Source organism: Podospora pseudocomata, chromosome 3 (assembly GCF_035222375.1).
Source record: "Podospora pseudocomata strain CBS 415.72m chromosome 3, whole genome shotgun sequence".
Taxonomy (NCBI): domain Eukaryota; kingdom Fungi; phylum Ascomycota; class Sordariomycetes; order Sordariales; family Podosporaceae; genus Podospora; species Podospora pseudocomata.
This window is the reverse complement of record NC_085887.1, coordinates 836,271-845,542: the sequence shown is the minus strand read 5'-3', so window position 1 is coordinate 845,542 and position 9,272 is coordinate 836,271. Positions and strand designations below refer to the sequence as shown.

At 51.8% G+C, this 9,272-nt stretch overlaps 1 protein-coding gene across 1 annotated transcript; it reads left to right on the top strand.

Moving 5' to 3' along the window:
* Positions 1 to 7,926: 7,926 nt before the first annotated feature.
* QC762_500010 (Spore killing protein 2) lies at positions 7,927 to 9,272 on the top strand (the record flags this gene model as incomplete). The annotated part of the gene is made up of 2 exons (XM_062890450.1): positions 7,927 to 9,228; positions 9,267 to 9,272. The coding sequence occupies 2 exons, from the start codon at positions 7,927 to 7,929 to the stop codon at positions 9,270 to 9,272; spliced, it is 1,308 nt and encodes a 435-aa protein (XP_062744406.1).

The window sequence follows — 9,272 nt, the reverse complement described above, 5'->3', positions numbered from 1 at the left end:
TTTTTGAGTACCTAGTAGCAAGCAAACGCGCTGTTCGTCAAGTCAAGTGATTTGTTGATGGAGGAGGAGCATTGCGACAAGAGAAGAGGAGAGAGGCGTGGTAACACAGTCAGAGGTGGCATGCATGGAATTTTTAACAGGCCACAACACAACACAACACAACACAACACAGCACAACACACCAAGCTGTTTGGGGTTCGCAGGCAGGGAAAAGGTTGAATGTGGGGGCGTGTTAGACTCAAAAGAAGTCTTTGCTGCAGCGCGGAGGGAGTTTTGGGCCGGCGTTAGCGAGGGGGTTAGCGAATGAGGGCGGGAGGGGCCGTGACCGAAGTGCGTGCAGATGATGCCCTGCCACGTCGGGACCCCGCCCGGATCCAGCTCCGTTCCGTCCCCGGCCAGTCAGGTGCGAGGGTGAATCCTGGAATGCGCCCTCGGACCACTCATATGGCGCACGCCTGGCGACCCCTCTCTGTCTGACTATTTCTCACGCCATCGCCTTGGTTGTGATGCTGGACTAGAGAACGAGGCTGGTGAGCATTCTCATGTCTCTCCTCCGGTTGGAAGGCAGCATAGTGCTCAGCTGTGTGTGTATGTTCCCTCATCGTGTCTCCAGAAAACGGTGTGTAATCAGCCACTGATCTTCATCAATCCAGAGCCTTTCTCCCACGCCCCTGCTGCTGTCATGTTCAACCCCATCTTCCCCTTCCTCGAAATGACTCCCAGCTTCAGGGAGCCGATCCAAGTCTTGGTGGTACTGAGAGGCCAAAACCACCGCTAAGGATACCATACCTAGGCAAAGAGGCAACGTGATGAATAGAACACTGCTTCTCATTGATCTTTCCATGGTGGAAACCTTCGTTCAAACAACCAAGATTGAAAGGGACATGGCTCATGTTGAGTTTTTGCCAGTGTAGCCTGATCAATGGAAGATTGCCGGAATTCAGAAAGCGGGGAAACGCATCTTATAATTCTTACCTCAACTTAACAGATGGCTTCGATAGCAGGAAATCAATAGGCAGGCAAGCTCAAGAAAGGGGCGCGACTGGAAACAGACAAAGCAGAAAGGAAGGATTAATAATGCGGATTATACTTACTACAGTAGTCGACAGTCCTAGTCCATACCCGACATGAAGAAAAAGAAAAAGCCCCCTGCAGTGCTTCGGCCCACACCTCTCATCACCACCCGTCTTCCCTCCATTGTCCAGCTTCGTAACTGTACAGGTATAAAACACTCCTCCATCAATATCAATCATATCCCTCAGCAGGACTTTCCCTTGAGACCCCAGAAATCCCTCTCGTGTCGTGCGTGAAAACGGTTTCGAGAAACTGTACTTAAATACTCGTGGTACATATCGTCCTCGTCCTCAGAATCACCCTCGATGATCTCGTCGTCGTCATTTTGCAGCGCCATAGCTTCATCATGTAGAGCCTGATCCTGGATGGGCTCCTGAGACAATCTGGGCCGATGTCAACGGTTCAACCTCGCAGACGGGACCGGGTAACCGGTGTTTACGGGCTGCTGTCCAATGTTTCTACCTTGGCCATCGTTGGCTCCAGGCATTTGTGCACCTGGGTTCGCTGGTTGGAAGCTCTGCTGGTCAGGCGTGCGGGCCAGGAAATATCGGGGATCGATGGTCCCAGCTGGGCTGAGCCCCTGGAGGTTTGTCTGGCCTTTTAAGACTGGATAATGCATTGAACCTCCCATGTTGTGACCGGCGGGAGACATCAGAGGGTCTGGCCTGTGGTGGTTGGATAGGGACCCTGGGAGATATCTAGGGGTTATTGTTCCTGTCGGGGTCAGGCCTTGGCGGTTTTTTGCGTGTTAAGGGCTCTTGGTTGCATTAGCGAGGAGAATGAGAGAAGTCGGGGATCGATGAAACGTGAAAGCTCGTCGTGGGGATTTTCTTGGGTTGAGGTCGGAACCCTGGCCGAAACAGTGCTGCTGGACTGATGCTGGGCATCAGAAGCGTCAATTCTGAAGAGATTGACGAGACATAGCATTCTCCATGCGACCATAGGAAGCATTCCCGGGTGGATGCTGGCGGAAAGTACTCTCCAAACTAGGATGCGAAGGATTCCCCATGCCATCATATGAAGACCTCTCGATGCTAGGAACAGTTTGCTGCATGTTCGCATAGGCATGTTGCCAATTAGGAGGTCCAGGAAAAGCTCGATGATGAAGCGGACCAGCCACGATGTTTTGGTGAGGCATGGCGGGCTGTTGTTGCTGAGCACGCTCGAGTTGCCGATGTTCAGCCTGCATTTTCGCTTGAGCTCTTCGTCCAGCTCGAGTGGCATTTGATACGCGTGGCCTCTTTGCTGACACATGTGCTCGTCGGTCCTGGCGGCGGGGGTGGCGGTGGAGGAGGCCGAGGTGGTGGTGGCCCACCAAACCCACCAAGTCCACCTTGCGCAACCCCTGGTCCCAGGACCATCGCCATCGTCGTGACCTGTAAGAAAGACCGATTGTTGTTTAGCTTTGGCTATATTACCTCATCATTTGTTAGAGTAAAATGTAGTGGGATGGCAAGCAAGGTATTGGCCACTTCTTACCTTGCTTTGTGCGAAAAGCCACGGCGACAATCTATCGATCTGATCTACGAAACTGTTAGGCCCTGTCTAGGGATTATGACGGAAAACGCGCCCAGAGCAACTCCGGCACAAAATTGAACACTTACAGGTTGGATGAGAAAGGCGTATCAAACCTCCGACTGATCGATGTCGTGGTGTTAGAATAGTCGGTGGTACCGCAATGCAGGGCATAGAAGGAAGACGCCAAATTCAACCACGGAGCAAAGCTGTGAGCAAAGATGAACTGCGCAGGCCAGGTTGGCCCAAGCCACAGGATGAAGTGAACTGTGGGCTGCCCCACAACACAGAGCGATTCCTCCGTTTCAAAAGTGCTGGTGTGGAGCGGGAAATGGACGTGATGTGATGTAGGTCTTATATGTAAGGCTTGGCCGAGCAGGTATCAGTCAAGGGGGGCAGGCAGGGCATTGCTGAGCTTGCCAGATGAAATACGAGGTCTTCCCCTATAGAGATGGTCCTAGTACACTGTCCTGTTAGATACCTACCTTGACTTGCTTCCACCAGCTATATGAAACAACGTTCAATTTCATTTTTCTTCAACTCAACTGCCTGGGTTTCTGAACTCAACACCATGCTGCGTTTTCACAGCTTCCCGTCCTTGCGATTTTGCTCAACCTTCCTGAACTCAAAGTCGTACACCAACGAACTCTCAAAGAACCCCTCCCCATCACTATAAGATAAAACAGCTTGGTTGTGGTTGGTTCCATTCTAAGTCACCCTCCAAAATCTCATCTTCATCATACCTAGTCATCATGCGCCGCCCCGTCTTGACGAGGCGCGAGTGCCGAAAGATATCGAGGATTGAGGACACCCGTCGGGTTTTCATCTTGAGGCACCTCACCGCCCGAATGCCCGTGACGAAGTTGCCGCTAGCTAACCCTATGCCCTGGAAGGTACCGTGGGCCGATAACACCCGTCGGATTTTCACCTCGAAACATTTGTCCACCTGAACTCTCGTACCGAAATCTCTGCTGGCCAGGCGGAGGCGAAGGGAAATATTGAGGATCAATCACCAGGGCGGGGTTTACACCTAAGAGGTTGTGATCTCTCCTGCACCAATCTCATGGCCGTAACCGGTGCCTTGACCGCAACCATGGTTCTGACCGGTACATATTGCTCGGGCTGTAGCTGACACTCTCGCCGTACCTGACTAGTGTCCCCCCCCCTGTAACCGGTGTTAGGGATATAACCAGTGTTTAGGGCATAACCAGTGTTTAGGACAAAAGTAAAGTGAATAGAAAAGAAGTGTTTATGATACAAGGAAGATTACAGTGATAAAACATTCCAACAGAAGATATCTTCCGCGCTCAGCTCTACCCCTCATGTAACTAGGTAGCTCCGCAAGGACCCCTATTCCGCTTCCATTTAGTTATACAAGAAACAAACAATAGCCAACTCCCATTTCGCATATAGCCTATTTAGGCACCCGAATCGTCGCCGTGTTTGCGCTGGTTCGACGAGGCTCCAGGTAGATATCTGGAATCAGTTGTACCCTCTGGGTTTAACCCATCTAGCAGAGGTACCAGGACCACTGTCTGCTCCCCCCCCCCCAGGGCTTGGTGTGTGCCCTGGGGGCGGATCTGAGACGGGAAGTACGGTCGGGGTATCCTTAATGGTCGTGGGTCGATGTATCTCAGGTCATCTGAGTCAGATCCGGCCCTGCGGGGAGCATTGAAAGCGACGGATCAAAGCCATACGTCGTTCTCTGCATGCCAGAGGCATTGTCCTGTTTGGCGTTAGTACCAAGAGGATTTCGGAATGGATTACTTTGCGGTATGGAGTTATAGCTGCTTGGTTGTTGTCCAGAAGTGGTGTACTGTTGGGCATACTGAAGAACAGCTCCCCTGATTGTTGAGACTTCTGCTGGGTGTGCTCTGCTAAGGGGTAGGATGTGGCTGGTATGTTAATTGAGAGGGAGTGCTGCTTAGAACAGGCTGCTGAGGGGTTGGGTAACTCGACTCCGCGCGGTGATGATCGCTGGCAAGAAATTGCCCGCTCTGAGGAGTCTGCTGCTGGCCATCGGACAACCCATTCGTAGCATGACCATGGCCGGGATGGATTGGACCTTGACGACGCCCTCGAGCATGGCCAGCCCGAGCAGAGACACACGCTTTCCCGGCTCTTCTTTGTGCATGGCGCTGGGAAACTCTTCGCCAAGTTTCTTTGGTGGGTGACGCGGGCCTGGCCTTGTGAATGTCGATCAGGTGGCGCCCCATATTGCGTTTATTGCCAAGGTGTTAATATCGGGCGGCTCCCGCGATGGGATCCGTGCCGATTGGACACAGCTTGCAACGGTATCGACGGTCTTTTCTCGGCTTTTCGATGTCAGATTCGGAAGTGTCCAGTAGACCGTCCAGGATAGGTACCGGCGGCGGCGGAGGAGGAGGTGGTGATGGCGGCGGCGGCGCGCCGCCTCCAGCACTACCAATGCCGCCTTGGGCCGATGGGTCAATCACTAAAGCCATAGTGCTGGGACTACCTGGTCTTAACATTTGTTAATACGAACGAAACGGATAGGTGGGAATAATAAACTGTTCTTGCCTTGCTTCCTTCTGAGGGCTACTAAATGAAACGATCAGGGTGGTCGAAAAAAAGTCGGGGGCTATTGGAGGCAATGTTGGAAAAAGCGACTCAGCGAAGTGCAGTAAGTCGCAAGTGATAAAACAACAACCTAGGTATCGACTGGCTTAGACACTGGTTAGAGCGAACTGTAGGATGAGCAGGTGTGGTGTTGAGCACTGCTTACCACCTTGCTTGCTTCTCAGAGAGGTGTGGGCTTTTCTCTAATGGTTTTGGGGGAAAGGGTAGCCGAATCATGAAGCAGAGGAGAAAAAGCAAAACAGAAAGCAGCATGGCCCACATGTTGTGATTGAGTGAAGGGAGTGAATACCATGAGCCGACCAGACCCACTCCCGACATTGACGGTTAACGAGGCATGAGTACAGAGAGGTGCAATCTCAAGCGCTATCAGTCATCATACTGTTGACGTTGAGCCGGTAAGGGTAAACGTGGGTTAACAGCGATGTGAAACGCACATCAGTCTGTCAGTTTACATCTTCGGTGCCTCACGTCTCGATGACGGCCAACTAGCAAAACGTCTGGGGAAAAAAAGTATATATATGTCTACGGACAGGTTTGAAGTTACCTAAAACTGGTCTTTGATGTTCAAGTCGTCGTCGAAATCAGCTTGTCAGTGAAGAGTAACAGGTGTGAAGCAACACAAATCCATTTGCTGTAGGCCTCGTGTCTTTGAAAGTCGGATTCCTTCGATGCTGTCAGAATTACAAAAGCTGCTACACATACTACTTACCACTGCACGTCAGGAGACTAAAATGGTCTTCGACATGCCGAGGACAGACTCTCGTTGCAGCATCACCTTATGAGTGAGGCGGTCGAGGGTAATTTTCCTTGTCTGCCATTGCGGTGATGATGGCCTGGGTTCTGATCAGAGTTGTGTAGCGGCTGAGTGGACTTGTCTTTGGTGATTACTTGAGGAAATAATTTCTGAGAAAGGGCGTCATGTTGGCGGAAAAGGTCCAAGGGCGAGTTTCCTAGACACAGCATGCCAGTCTGAATTTTAGCACCTCTGTCCCTTCTATCCTTTTCCTCATCCAGCAGCCATGAGAGGCTAGTCTATCTAGCGTTGGCGCTTCTGTTGATCTCGTAGTTTCTTGATCCATCGTTCACCTCATGATGTTGACCTGGAAGGTGTGTTGTTAGCATCCATCTAAAAAGGGGACCGCTGTCTGGTTCAACGTGAAATCGGGAACAAACACAACCGCAAAACAACACCCATGAAAATACGAATATGCGGAAAAGAAAAACATAAGAAAATAAAAACTGAGCAGAAAAAAACAGTTATCTCAAATATCCCTTCACCAATTTCTCCGCCCTTCCCCAGAATTCCTCCATTCCGACGAAGAAAAAAGAAAACAAAGCCAAACAAAACCAAACAAAACCAACCAAAATCAAACAGAAAATACAGATATCCCAAACATCCCTCCACCAATTTCTCCGCCCTTTCCTGAAAATTCCTCCACTACCCATTCTCAAAAGCCCCAGAGCCTGTGATTGGCTCCGCCGTTGATAGCACGCGCGACAATTCTAGTCACTAGCCGTGTCACCGCCGCGCTGACCGTAACGATTGCCCGTTCTTCGACTGTTGCTCAGGCCGTAACTATTGTCCAGGCTGTAACTATTGCCCAGGCTGTACCCATTGCCCTGATTGTAACCTATGTTTCGGGCGTAGCCGGTGCGTTGACCGTGAGCATAGTTCAGGTAGTAGATAACAACACTAGCGATGGGAGTTCGGAGCGACGCCAACAAGCCGGGCCGAATAAGCGCCCTACGTCCAAGAGGAAATACATATGCTTGAACACACAGCCTGACGGAGTCGGCATACGGATGCAACCCGGCGGAGGCCAGACCCATGCCTTTATGTACGACTACAAGGCAGCCCATAAAGTCGCTATCGAGCATGTTCGGTCAGCCGTGGCGAAGGAACACCTGTTCCACGAGGTCGTCGCACGCATCAACGACGACAAGCTCAGCCGCGACGATGAGGTGCATGGGTTAAATGAGGTCTATTAAGTATATTATATGGTTATTGAAGATAATAAGAGGCCTACCAGATATAATAAGAGGCCTGTCGAAAATAATTAGGCGGCTCTTTCCAATGTTTAGAAGCCTAACTACCATTCCACAAGGCACCTTGATTATCCGGTGAGGTAGGTTGACGTTTTGAAGACACAAGTGAGTGTTATTCTGACGCCCACTAGTTTTACCTCAAGGCATCCTTCGTGATTGGCACATGGTAGGGTCTGATGTAGATGCTTTGTCTCCTCAAAAATGAAACTTTGGGCATGGAACGACATCATTTTGCTCACATTTTAGACTTGACAATGCGGAAGACACATCAACAACACTGGGAGTCATGGAAATAAGTCCCTTGTCAGTATCCAACTCTTGAGCGTTGTTGAACTTGTTATTTCTATTGACAGAAAACCAGACAGTAATTGTATACCACCAAGACAGGAACTAGACCCGTCTTACCATGACCGGGCTAAACCATTAGACATTGTCCGCTTAGACCCCGGTTGCCCAAGTACACCACCCATCCCGTCTTCATCAACCATCACGACATCCAATCGACCAACACGGCCATGCCCCGTCCCCAGCCCTCTACGAAAATAACCATTTTCCTCCCTGGTATAACCATCTCACCAATACCCGCACCAAGATGGCCACCGAATCACCTGCCAACCATCACCCAACCTGTTCACAAACTCCCGCGACGATGAGGTGCAACGCCGGGAGCAGGCCGAGGCATTAATCGCCATGGCACTGACGCAAGTCTTCGACTACATGATCACCTACGGGGTATCATATGGTTATGTTGCTGCGGGCCGGTGCTTGCTACTCCTCTACGTTGACAGAGATGATTGGCAAACGCTGTACTGTCATCCGTGCCTGCCGGCCGACGATGTGGGCGAGCCGACCAACGACTGGACCGACCGGCTATCCCACACCGCAGTGGCTCAACTAGTCAGCTTCTGCCTGTCCAGCTTTCAGTCCGAAGCTCTCGAGGGACAATCTCTCGAAACAGCACTGTCTGTAGCCAAGGCGACACTGAAAACATGGCCGGAGCCATACGCGGATGTGGCCAATCTTGGGCTGGAGCCCGCCGAGTTATCGTCGGCGCCGTCGTCGCAGAACACGGACATCTCAGAGTTTACGTCCAAAGCAAAACCGACCGGTCGGAATGTGGCCTTGCGGTCTCGGTCGTCTTGCAAACCGGCAGCGGTACTCCCCCCAGGCAACGAGCATGACGAACACGACGAAGAGGACCATTCGAAACCCGGCGCATCTCGCTCAAGGCTGGCGGCTAACAAGCGGAGGTGCGGTCCCTCGAGTGGTGACGAGGACGAGGATATCGCCATGGCTGACCCGGTGCCCACCAGGCAATACTGCACACAAGCGTGCCTATTAGGTCTCAAGAGAGGGAAAGATCTGGACGAGAATTGCCCCAATGTCTCATTGCATCGCTTCGATAGCTCCTCTCGGCATCCCGTCAATGCCCATCGTTTTACCGATATGGTGGAGCAGCAGCTTCTCTTAAGTCCCTACAAGGGATGCCGGATAGTGGACTTCTGGGGCAAGAGAGGAGCGATGGGCTGGCTTTTTAAGCTGGAGCTTCTTCCATACAGCTACACATTTGTTGGCAAAGGAACACTGGAGGGCCGCCTCCGTCGTTTGGAGCACGAAGGCCGGGTCTACGCACGGCTTGATCATCTTCAGGGCGATGTGGTACCGGTGCATCTGGGCCTCGTGCGCCTCGATCGTGGCTACATTCTCCCGGGGTTCGAGTTTGTTTTTCACATGATGCTCATGTCGTGGGCGGGCCAGACGCCAAGCGCTAGTATGGACGACGCCGAGACGCTGAAGAGCGAGTCATTGAAGGCCGTCTGGAGGGAGGGTGTTGATCATGGGGATGACAATAGGGCTAATTATCTCTGGAACGCCGAGCGTCGTCGCATGATGATCATCGACTTCGACCGAGCCCGCCTCTTCCCACCTCCCAAGCCTCGAGCGGTTTCCAGGCTCCCAGAACCGAAGAGGAAGCGTGATAATAGTTCCGAGGTAGACGCGGGACAGCATTTAATTCTTGGGCCCCCCAGAAATAA